The sequence below is a fragment of the Pollicipes pollicipes genome, unplaced genomic scaffold, assembly GCF_011947565.3.
Source record: "Pollicipes pollicipes isolate AB1234 unplaced genomic scaffold, Ppol_2.1 Scaffold_6686;HRSCAF=7923_pilon_pilon_pilon, whole genome shotgun sequence".
Lineage (NCBI taxonomy): Eukaryota > Metazoa > Arthropoda > Thecostraca > Pollicipedomorpha > Pollicipedidae > Pollicipes > Pollicipes pollicipes.
In genome coordinates, this window is record NW_023596921.1 from 44,777,256 (window position 1) to 44,789,735 (window position 12,480).

General features: G+C 48.6%; 1 protein-coding gene across 1 annotated transcript; it reads right to left on the reverse strand.

The window, feature by feature from the left end:
• Nucleotides 1-51: 51 nt before the first annotated feature.
• Nucleotides 52-5,398, reverse strand: LOC119108410 (uncharacterized). The gene is made up of 5 exons (XM_037231982.1): nucleotides 5,018-5,398; nucleotides 2,544-2,636; nucleotides 1,743-2,250; nucleotides 854-1,184; nucleotides 52-76 (listed from the first exon to the last, which is right to left on the reverse strand). Exons 2-5 carry the CDS (start codon nucleotides 2,598-2,600, stop codon nucleotides 52-54), a joined length of 921 nt encoding a protein of 306 aa, XP_037087877.1. The 5' UTR covers nucleotides 2,601-2,636; nucleotides 5,018-5,398.
• Between the last annotated feature and the right edge of the window lie 7,082 nt (nucleotides 5,399-12,480).

Genomic DNA, 12,480 nt, shown 5'->3' on the forward strand with positions numbered 1-12,480 from the left:
GCCGACCGGCCTAATGGGACGCACACTGCTAATGGCCGCTGATGAGCCTCATTAGCCGGCGGCCGACGCCACCGTGCTAGGACCGAGGGGACGCGGCGTCTGACGCGCGATTGCCGCGCCTCGCTGGCGTGCGATCCGTGCAAAGGCACGGTCGGCGGACTCGGCACCCTCCGAGCTATGTGCCCACGCGGGGATCCGACCGAAATGTGGGCTAGCCCCGCACCTCGACCAGGTGGCTATGATCACGCATCGTGATCAGGCTTTCCTCAATCACAAAGAACAGATGGTCGTAAAAATAGATGAGTATATTCTACAGAAAATAGCTACAAAAACTGCTCGTAAAGAAGCGAAAACGTTTCCATTTGTACACGTCAGGAGGACGTAATATCATGTCACATAACGTGCGCGGCCGGCGCGCCACGCCACGGCCCGCCACGCCAAGGTCAAACCTGCTCAACAACACGCGCGGCGATGGAAGCACGTAACGTTCCCTGCGGTAGCTTATCACTACGACAATACTGACAGTTGCAAAAGTGAGTTAGTGGTCGGGCACCGCCTCGCCAGCTACATACTAAGAGGCAGCTGCTCTCCCCGCCTGGACCGCAGCAGCGCCTCGCTCCAGAATTGGCGCTGCTGCTCCAGCACCTGCATCTGGAGGGCGTGGTGCGCCTCCATGTAATCGGCCTCGCGGCGCAGCAGGCGCATTTTGTACTCGTGCTCGAGCCGGCGCAGCTCGAGCGCCTCGTCGGCCGCCTCGGCCGGCGGCCGCTTGGCGCCGCGCCGCTCGCCGGCGCCGGACGGCTCGAGCGGCGGCCCGGGCCGCGGCCGCGCCGCCGCCGCCGCCGCCGCGTGCCCGTTGACCAGTCGGTGCAGGTCGGGCAGGCCGGGTGGCGTCCAGAGGCCGGCGGCGGCGCGCCACTGCTCGGCCAGGCTGGCCACCGAGTTCGGAGCGATAGCGGGCTGCCGCTGCGGCTGTGGCTGCGGCTGCGGCTGTGGCTGCTGTTGCGAGGGTGCCGGCGCCGGCGGAGCGCCCAACTCCACCGACAGGTAGTCACTGGGGATCGGGTACATGTCCAGCTCAGCCGGCGGCGACGGCGCGCTGGTTTGCGAACGGCCGGGCGACTCGACGCGTGACGTGTTCGACGCCTCCCAGTCGGACATTTCAAATGCTTCCTGCTTCAGCGCTGGAAAACACCGGCCCTTCGGTCAGGCGACGGCGCACCATCGAACATGTCACCACCAGTGAAGGCGCAAGCAACGTGACAAAGAGAGCAAACAGAGCCGTCAGAATATGGCATCACCAGCTTACATCACAAACTAAATGTCGAAAGGAAAGCACACTACTTAAAATGACGCCTTACCAGATATATAGTGATAGTTTGCGCTTCCGGGCACACCTGGTTAAAAATATGGATGCACAATTGTCAGCAACAGGCACTAAGTGGCGCAACTAGCTTCGGTACTATGGGAGGTACTTGTAAGGTGTACAGACCGTAATCGCCGTTGTATTATGCTAACAATGGACCAGACTGACAACCAAACAACAACTGACATGCGTAGCTGCAAGTCTAGGTGTAGTTAACCAGATCAGGTGGCTGGAGAAAGCATTTAACCTGTCTTATTGACGGGGGTGTCTGATACGTGAGTGTGTGTATGCCACCCCCCAGCAAACACACCGAGTCCCCCTGAGATGGGCCCCTGCATTCGCGGCCCGTTGCGAAGGCTGCGCGGCAGCCGCTCACCTCTGTATTCGTGCTCGGGCGGAGCATCCACCACCTCGCAGTGGCCGTCGAGCAGACCCTCGAACTGCTCGGGCGCCAGCTGCGCGATACGCCACAGCACGCGGTCTACGCGGGCCGTGGCGCCCGCCTCGCGGCCCGCGTCCAGCGCCTTCTTCGTCTTCTGCTTCAGGTTCCAGTAGCACTTCTTGAGCTCTGTGACGCTGCGCTCCAGCGCGGCGCCGTTCTGCTCGTTGAAGCGCGCCTGGATATCGGTCCAGGCGGCCACTTTCTGCTCAATGGTGACACCGTCGCCGGTGCGCGACTCGACCACGTCGCCGTGTCGCTCGATCAGCGTCACCAGCAGGTCCTTCTCCTTGAACGAGAAGTTGTACTTGCGCTGCCGAGCGGCGCCCTGCCGCAGGTCGGCGCTGCCCACTAGGCTCACGTCCAGGCCGGCCGGCAGGGTCACCCGCTGCGGCGTGCCCACGTTCATGGCGCCGACGCACGCGCTGCCGCCGCCGCCGGTCACCTGCGGCACACACCACAGACACACCACAGTCACGTGACCACACGGCTGCTCACCCACAGTTGTCAGTGCTGAAGGAGCACAGACCGATGTGTACCCAATGTGATTCATGGAAGGGATCCTCTTCCTGGTAGTTACAGACCCCAACACTTTCTTACAATGCATGAAGCACGTGCACAGGATACAACAAGACGATTCTGGCTGACAACACGACTACTCAAGCCTGCAGGAACCCTCCACATGTTCAAAAACTGGGCAGTGCTCTGCCCCAGGTCGGCGCCGCCCACTAGACTCACGTCCAGGCCGGCTGGAAGTGTCACCGTCGTCACTCGCTGTGGCGTGCCCACGTTCATGGCGCCGCCGCACACCCTGCTGCCACTGCCGGTCCTCTGCGCCCAGATACACCACAGTCACGTGACTGCATGGCTGCCCACCCAAAATTGTCAGTGCTGAAGGAGCACAGACCGATGAGCACACAATATAATACAGGAAAGGGATCCTCTTCCTGGAAGTTACAGATCCCAATGTTTTGTTATGGTGTATGAAACAAATGCACAGGATACAACAGGACAATTCTACCTGAAAACACTGACCACTCCAGCCTGAATGAACTCTCCTCCTATTCAAAAAGGCTCTACAGGCTGTAAAACAGAGCTCTTGACTTACAAAGGTGCTCATGAATCACATTCTAAAAGCCTGGAGAAGCGTTTCAATTTTCTACCACTTGGGTGGTAGGGATGTTAATATTTTATGCTATTGTACACCCAGCTTTTGGTTCAATGCCTGTTGCACCTTCCCTTGCTCAAAATAGGAAAATCGGCATGAACCATGTGGCAGCCAAGTCAACATCTGAGTGTCCCAGGCTTGACAAACAGGTGACCAAATGTCCTGATTCATGGTTAAAGGGCAGTAAACTGGTGTCAACAAATTGTGTGCATAGGCTGCTGGAGGGTCAGGATCCTATTAGCATGAATCTATATCTAATTCTAGTTGTCAATTCCAACACAATGTGACTGCATTTTAAATTAAAGCTGATGTCATTTGTTTTAAATGTAGGGTTTGTGAAGTTAACATGCAGCCAGGGGGGGGGAAGGACCGGCTAGATATGCTTTGCTCGGGTTGGGGTGGGGGGTGGGGGGTAATTTGGCCCCCTGAGATCTTGGGAACTAGATGTATGAATGGGAACTGAGAGGTATGGCTTCATCTAACACCCTGCTGTTGGATCAAATTTAAGAATTCCCTTGAAATTGCCTTCACTGAAACCATGGCCTGACTTTGACCTGCCATAGATCAGCAACCTTACAAGGTAAATCTAAATTTTTGATGCCAAAGTATTTGTTATTAGACTCTCAACAGCTATGCAAAATTTGGTGCAGCATAGCCACACCATTCAGAAATTATTCTGGACAAACCTTCTGGGGGAAGGGGGGGCAATTTGACCCCCCCCCCTACCCCACCTCACCCCAGCAGGTGTTAAAGACAAAGCCAGTGGCTTTAAATTTCTGAAACATGATGACATGTCCGAGGCCAGTGGTTTAAAATTTTGCACCCACAAAGCTCAAGCTCAAGTCAGTGGCTTCTAGCTTGGAAAATAATGAGGCAAAGCCAAACCCATCAGTCAGAAATTATGAGGTAAAATCAAAGATAAACAGTGTGCCACATTGCTTTCAAAAACTCAAACCATTCAGTATTTGCTAGAACTGCACATGATGATAAAATAGCACCGTGCATTTGTGCAATTATTAAGATAAAGGGTTCACATTATGCAGAGAATTGTTCAGATTATCATCCTCATTCTGTTTGGTAGTGTTTATATAACTTTTCAGGCAGTTAGGTATGTAGCTGTCTCAAAAATTATGTAACTGATCAGAGTGACAGGATGAGCAGGACTGCTTTATAGTCACAACTGATGTGAAAAATTACAATTACCAAAAATGCTCATGCTCTTGCAATTACCATTACAGAGGATGATTAGGCCATTAAAATTTCCATGAGACCAAAGCCAAAGCCTGTTTGTGCAACAGTGCATTTATCAGAATATCTGGCATCTCTTCTCCTTTGAGTCAGTCTTTTGCAATCTCTGAGCACTAAGGACTTGTTCATGAATAATACAGCTATAGAGAGGGCAAACTTTAGAGTGGTATGAATACTCTACCATGCCTTGTATACAGCTTTTCCAGAATGCATTGCACATCTTCATTATCTTCATAAAAATAAACTTTCACATCACATGTTAAGCATTATCATCAATGGTGATCAAAACAAATCACTCCCATGTTATCATTCACAAAAAATATGAGAATATCAGCAACTGCTTGAATCCCCTGTCCATAATCACTAAGCTGATTCAAGCAAACTGTGCCCCTAACCCTGAATCTGAATTGCATCAGGCACAAGTCTATATACTGCCCAGGATGTGTATCACTCTGTCCTACAGTGCTTATTGCTATATCTTGCTTTAAATATCAGAACCAGTGCCTTAATCCTTTGAGTGGTAAAGTTGATGAGCCTCATCTATTGCCTAAAGGTCATAAAGTTTTATCTTCACAGACAAAACATGATAAGTCCATTGCATTCTATCCTTACCAAGATCCAATGCAGGATCACCCCACATGGTATTACATGTGTCTAACTACAGATAGTTGCACAACCTTAAAAGCTCTTTCACCCCTTTCAGAGGTTTGAAGTATTTCAAGCACACTTGAACATATGAGGTAGATTCTCAAGTTCCATACATCAACCAACACATGCATGTGCACCAAATACTCACCTCAAATTTTTTGCAGCTCTTTATTAGTCTCCACAGGTCCAAATAGATTTTGCAGTGTTTAAAAGTATGATAGCTCCCAATTTACCAAAAAGGTTTTAACAAAGAAAAGTTGGCTTCAAACTTTTGCTGCCACATTAAAGAGCTTCACATAAAATAAATGTCTACATCAATAATGCAGGTGGCAAACATGTTTTTCTTAATAGCGTGCGCAGGCACTTGCGCCCCATCTTTACACACAAACACCAATATCACAATATCTGTCACTGCATAGGCATTGGGTCGATTTGGAAAGCAGTCTTCTTCCGACCGGGAACGTCCCACCCTTGTTTCACGCAGCGCACATGGACCACGGCTGAAAACCAAACGCTGGGTATGGTTTACTGGCTTGAGTTAGAAAATGCCTCATTACATTTCGGCTGCCACAGCCCAGGATCACCAACGTCGGAGCGCCGCCCAGACCTGAGCAAAACCCGAAATATCGTGGTTACATTTCTTTTTCATTGGCTAATTAACAGATTCCCAGGCTGTAAAGTACTGCCTATCGTGGGCTGCTTTGCTGCTAAAAGGCAGCAATTATTGAGCCATGGAAATCAGGTAATGTTCTACATGACTTACAAGCCACTAAGCCGCGTAATTTCAGTAAAGATTTCGGCAGTGCAGCTGATTTCGATATAAGAAAGGAACATGCACATCGCTCATGTATCGAAACACGCGCACTATGCTAAGAAGTTCATAAGCTGATTTATTGACCGGTGTCAGTATGGGTATTATTTTGTCTCGATGCTACTACATATATCGGCGATTTGACCGTATATCGAGTTCTCAGCTAGTAATGAATTGCAACGTTAAAGCAAATTTCACACTGATCCACTATCAGAAATGTCCTCATACATGTCCTTGATACCTGTGGGCACGATCCTGGGTGATGGAACTGATCCATGAACATTCTGCATCACTGTTTCACTCAGATCAGATTATTAAAGGTAATAAAGATAGCTTTCCGTGACCTGTGTGGCTGAAATTTTTGCATACACACGAAAGGATTTCAAATCAAGCAGCAATCGAAACTTCGTGCGACTGTATGGACCACCTCCATTCCTAAGTGCAGGAAGTCCTGAAATCTACGTGTCTGACATGTTCGTTATGGCGTGACCTTTGAGGCATGAACATAAACCATAGGGATAAGGTTAATGTTTATGCAAAAATATGAATCTAAAGGAGGAGCGGTGGTTCTGTGACTATATAACTTTCAATCGTCTACATCGATGTCGTATTGGACAAAGCGGTTTTTACTACGATTGGGAGTGAGAAAAAAACGTCATTGTATGCATTCAAAAATGACAGTGTTATACAATCATGGCACTCCTCCTTGTTCTCATTCATTTATTGTCCCTAAATGTCACCACCCAGCATCCCAATCATTTGCAATGTAACCGATGTTTCTTACTCTGAAGGCCACCTAAGTATGATTTTTAGCAACGCTGAATCCATGTTTCAGCATGTCCGGCAGCCAACACGCTACCGGGTTGGTGAAGCTCCTAGTGTTCTGGACCTAATTTTCACAAATGAGGAGGGCATGGTGAGCCAAATCAAATACCTGCCAGGGTCTAGGTAACAGTGACCATGTGGTTATCAGGTATACTTTGGTCTGCTACTCTGGGCTACAAACCCCTCGTCCGAGCCAGCTGACACACACAAATTACGAGCATCTGGCTGACACCCTCAGGTCAATGGACTGGTCCCTGATGGAGAGCCTCAGCCTCGAAGATGGTTACAAGTTCTTCAAGGAAAGAATCGCCAGGGCCACTGAGGTTTGCTCCGTCAGGAGAAAGGCCAAAGCTAAGAAGAATTTATACATGAACCCAAGGGCCATGCAACTAAAGAAGGCTAAGGAAAGACTATGGCGAACGTGCACGCGGACTCAGGATGTTCTGGACCATGCCAGGTTTGTGCGTTGTCGCAATGACCTGCGGAAGTTGACCAGGTACCTTCGGAAAGAGTATGAATTAAATTATTAGCAGACATCAAAAGAGACCCCAAGGCCTTTTGGAGGTACGCCAACTCTAGACTACGCACAAGATGCAGGGTAGAAGACCTTCTTGACGATGATGGAGTGCTGACCAGCAGTAGCGAAGGGAAGGCAAACGTCCTCTGTAAATTCTTCGCCAGCGTTTTCACGGACGAAGGGACTAGTGCCATGCCTGTGTTACCGTGTAACTTTACTGGACCGTTACTGGATGACGTGGCCATCTCTACCCAGGCAGTGGCAAGGAAACTGGCCGCTCTGAAGTCCTCGAGCGCCCCTGGGCCAGACGATCTCCATCCAAGGCTCTTCGCGAGTCCGCAGATGCCCTGGCAGCACCCCTCAGCATGCTTTACCGAAAATCTTTGGCATCCGGAAGGCTCCCTCCGGAGTGGAAGCTTGGCGAGGTGGTCCCGATTTTCAAGAAGGGTAACCGACAATCTCCGGCGAGCTACCGCCCAGTGAGCCTTACTGCTATTCCCTCCAAGATACTCGAAACTTTCGTCCGTGATGCCCTACTTAATCACTTCTCAGAGTCTGGACTTCTTCATGCGGCCCAGCATGGGTTTCTCCCTAAGCGGTCCTGTACCACCCAGCTGTTAGAGGTTATGGAGGATTGGAGCGCCGCGGTAGAGGATGGAGAACCGGTGGACGTGGCGTATCTGGACTTCAGCAAAGCCTTTGATTCTGTTCCCCATAACCGTCTGCTCTCCAAGCTTCATGCTTACGGTGTGAGAGGTAATTTGCTACGCTGGATCAGGGCTTTTCTTACTCATCGGATGCAGAGAGTGCGGGTCCAGGGCTCGAAGTCGGACTGGACCGACGTCGTCAGCGGCATCCCGCAAGGGTCAGTACTTGGACCAACGCTGTTATTATTTTCGTGAACGATCTACCAGAGCAAGTGCGAAGCGTGGTCAAGATGTTTGCGGATGACACCAAGGTCTACTGTCGTGTCCCGAGACCCCTGACTCACTCACCTCTGCAGGCTGACCTCGACGCCCTGGCCAAGTGGTCAAAGGAGTGGCTGCTCCCCTTTAGTGCAGCAAAGTGCAAAATAATGCACATCGGGAACTGCAACCCGAGGCTGACGTACTTCTTGGACGGTGCCGAAATCGCGGTCGAGTCCACCGAAAGGACCTCGGGATCTTCGTGGATTACCGGCTCCAGTTCCACGTGCAGACCGCGGAAGCGATCTCCAAGGCCAACCAGATGCTGGCGGTCGTGAGGCGGGTCCTTTGCCAATATCGATGCTCGCACCTTGCCATTGCTTTTTAAGATCTTAGTACGTCCGTACTTAGAGTATGGCAACGTTATCTGGGGCCCGTTCGGCAAACTGGACCAAAAACGGCTGGAACGAGTTCAGCGACGAGCTACCCGGCTTGTCTATGAAGTGAGGCGCCAGCCATACCCTGAGAGGCTCAGACTCCTTCAGCTGCCCTCACTGTACTATCGTCGTCGCAGGGGAGACATGGTAACAGTGTACCAGCTATTTCATGGAGGCATGTCGCTATCGGAAGAGGAGTTCCTGACAAGGCACAACTCGGAGGTGACGAGAGGACACCAATGGAAGCTCAGAAAACCTCGAGCTAGGACTCTCGTCCGTCGCAACTCGTTCAGCACGCGGGTTGTCAACGACTGGAACGCTCTTCCGCACCCGGTCGTGTCGTCGACCTCAGTTGAACAGTTCAAGGCTAGGCTTGATACGCACTGGGCTGACATCATGTACGACGTCCCACACTGAATATTCCCATAATTTGAGACTGTTTGGTTACCGGACCGGGAGCCTGACGAGACCGAGACCTACAGGCCTAGTGGCCTTTTACAATTCCCGATCACCATAAGGTAAGGTAAGGTAAGGTGAATCGACCGACCTTGCATCACGATACGCTAATGCGCACGTTGCCTAAGCGTTACACGTGAATCATGCCGCGGAGCGCAGCAGTGGGATGAGGAGTGCCACGTGCGGTGGTGGTCGCGTCGGGAGTTATGGTGTTCGCAGGTTGACGTGGCCGCGCGTGTGTCATTGGTTTTAACATTGGCGACTGCTTTTGGAAAGGGCGCCGGTTTTTTGCGGTCAGGAGTTACACTTTTCACGCTCGGTTGGATTGGTGGCGCGGAATGTCCGTGTTTCATGACGAGAATAGAAATAGAAGACTTTCGAGTATGACGAAGAAACGGAGTCCTTCAGTTATCCGTGTCCGTGTGGCGACAAGTTTATTATAACCAAGGTGACAATGACTTAAATTAATACGCGATTTGCATGCATTGTTTGTGCCTGGTGGTGTAAAAGAGGGACCTGAAAGGGAGTGTTCGGTCAGGGTATACATTGCTACCTCATGTTAAGAAAGAGCATTGTGCATCAATTGTCGTGTTTAAGGCAGAACTTATCATAATTATTCGTAAACAGGTCATCTAAGCTCTTACCTTAGAACTTAGATAACTACGATGGCGAACATCCAAGCGCAAACACGCAGCAACCACAACCCCGTGCCATTTCTACCCGTGATCGTCGCATCATTACTGCGTGATCACAACATTACTGCTTATCAAGAACCATAAAAGTGTACTAGGCCAAGGTGACAATAATTCAATAAAGTGTGTTTCTTGCTTATCCAGCAGTCTTCCATATTGTTTGTAGATTGGTCAACATGGTGGGGAAATATGATGTTTTTGCATGGGAATGAAAAGCAAAATGGGAATATGATGGCTAAACAAGACTTCTTAGTATGGCACATATATATGGCGTGGAACATGGATGCCAATGGGACAGTGGGTTGAAGGGGACAGGGTGGGGGTTAGGTTAGGTTAGGTTAGGTTGTTGCATCTGATGCATGTTTCAGTATCTTCAAATGAGAAACATTCCCTGTAATCTTGGAAATTTAGCACAGTCGGTGATGAACTGAGGTTGGAGCATACAGTTTTCAGGTTTGACACCTTAACACCACTTTGGTGTTTGCACTATATCATGTAGGTGTATGGTGTAGTGCTGCAGACACATTTACTGGAGAACTTCTGGGCTGGCTAAAATGGGAGCATATTTTGGGCATGGCAGAAAAATTTTGTCGGGTACATCTGAAAATGATGAGAAGTTGTTATATTAAAAAGATGCTGTTGGGCAGCTCACCAAGTTTGTGCTTTATGTCTGACCTAAGAGTTAACTTTGGGAGTCAGATCTGTCTCATATTTTGAGATGCAAAAGCCAGGCCAGAGCAATTATCAAAGGTCTGAAATTGTATGCTCAGTTTTGTATGTGCTCTGGCCCTACATATTCAACTAAAACCTAATATTTTAGATGGCCCAATCACAATGGTTTTAATAAAACATCAAATGTTTCTTTTGGTGGTACATATAAGCAAAGCATGGAGCTAAACTCAGCCCATTTGCTACAAATACCATCAGTTGAAAAGCATCTATTGTGCATTTGCTGTTGCTGTTGATGGGTATTTTAGGGCAACTACACTGGTCATTTTTTGCTCTAACTGGGCATTTGCATGTCATGGGAATAAACTGTTGGACCTGGAATATCCCCCCACAGTCAAGGTACTCTTTTACAAGTGGGGAGAGTGAAGACAAAGTTTGTGTTTACCATTGGCCAGCAGCTACAAAAAAACACTGGCATCAGGGGAGATGATTTAGATCTCAGAATTGTGTGTAGACAAATTGTGACCCAGAGGAAAATGAGCAGGAAATTATTTGTCATAAAACAGTTTTTTTGGCACCAACCAATCCGGATGACATCAAACGAAATATGGTTGCTACGATCAGGCTGTAACCAAAACATCATTGATCGAAATGCTGCTGCAGTGAGAATGCTACTAGGTGGTCCTTGCATCCCATTTGGTCCATGCGACGATCAAAACTTTTGTGGATTGTTGCAGTGTCAAGGGAAGACAGAGCAAAATGGAAAATGCCTTGTCATTCAGGACTGGTTGGCAACATTGTGCCTATCTTCCTCAAAAGAGATTGGTAAATTTGTTCTCTTAAATGCCATTTCAGCCAGATGCATGCTTTGAAAGACTGGCATTGCTATGCCACACATGATGCACTGGGTAATTTATGGTTCGATTATAAAATGTGAAGCATAATTAATGGTGCCAACCAAGTGATATATGTGGGAATTGGTGATGCCTACTGGGGCTCAAGAGGACATTTGTGTATTTGCTGAACTTGTGAAAAGTAAACATTCTGGGTGAAACTGCCATATGCAAATGTGCTTTCACATATGTGTACTCACACATGCAGATTATCATTTATTGTATAATCTTTATGTTGCTTCTGAGCATAGCGAGAACCTTTTGCTATTCTAAGGGAGGTTTCACATTTGTATGGGGTTTTGAACTGAAATAGCGAGCTTGAAGATCATTTGGTGCAGTTCACAGCCCTGTCCGTCTTAAAACCCATGCCCCCCCCCCCCCCCAGTTTTTGACCCCTAGACCCCTAGCTAGGAGCTAAGACCCATACCCCATGAAGCGTCCGCGAAGATGTGCGGACTACTTCGGGAAGACTTTTTCCAAGGTCATCCAGGCGTCCATAAAGTCATGATAATGTTATTGAAATTCTGCCATTCCAATGACTAAGTGGAAGCCAAGGCAAGAAAATACATTTGTTGATTCATTGATATCTGGCGTTTGTGAGTACGATGTCCAGATAAAACGGCCGTCAATAAGCTCGCAATTGGTGTTGTGCAATGTGTGATGACATTATCAATCAGTGACGTATCGACGAGCATATTTGCTGAACAGAGAAATTATGCTGTCTAGAGAAGTCTTTTCCACTAAAAAGTACATCAACAATTATAAGTGAACCTGTTTTATTACATCTGGTGCTTGCCTGATCATGTTTAAATGTGGGACATTCCCTTTAATCAATGTCTATCCATGTATGCCCTTTTTGGATACTGGAGTGCTTAGGTCTCTTCGAGCCCTGCATCATTTCTGCAACCTTAATTTTAAAGCGTGTTATGTATCGCCACTAGTTTATAATGCGTCAGCAGGCAGCAGAGCAGAGGTGCTAATTACTGATGCTAGGAACGTTGATTCCACGAGCTGGAGGTGTAGTGGACTTGCCTGTTTTGTCCGTCCTATGTGGTTGTGTTTTAATGCATGATATTGCATTGCTTGATGTCCACTTGCAAAGCTGCGCTCGCTGTTTCATTCCACGTATTGCTATGTTTGCAGGAGGAGCTGATTGCTGGTGAAGACGTCGCTACTTGCCCGTCGTGTTCGCTCATTATTCGGGTCATTTACGATCAGGTGATGAAAGAGCGCTACTTCAATGCTTGCATCACATTTACCTGTTTTTGTGTGTGTGTGGGGGGGGGGGGGGGAGAATCCTGGCCGGTTATCTCTGTCCTCCTGTTGTGAACATTCAGAGTTACTCGACTGTTGTTTTTTTGCGATTTTGGTTTGTTCAAATTTGCTTTCGTTGTTTACTTAGCAAC

What these genes read in the sequence shown, in the direction of transcription:
- LOC119108410 (XM_037231982.1), bottom strand. Translation starts at nt 2,600, where the DNA reads ATGAACGTGGGCACGCCACAGCGAGTGACGACGGTGACACTTCCAGCC. An exon ending in CACTTCCAGCCGGCCTGGAC is followed by an intron (nt 2,251 to 2,543) that starts GTGAGTCTAGTG and finishes TGTGTGCCGCAG; the next exon opens with GTGACCGGCGGCGGCGGCAG. An exon ending in GCCCGAGCACGAATACAGAG is followed by an intron (nt 1,185 to 1,742) that starts GTGAGCGGCTGC and finishes GGTGTTTTCCAG; the next exon opens with CGCTGAAGCAGGAAGCATTT.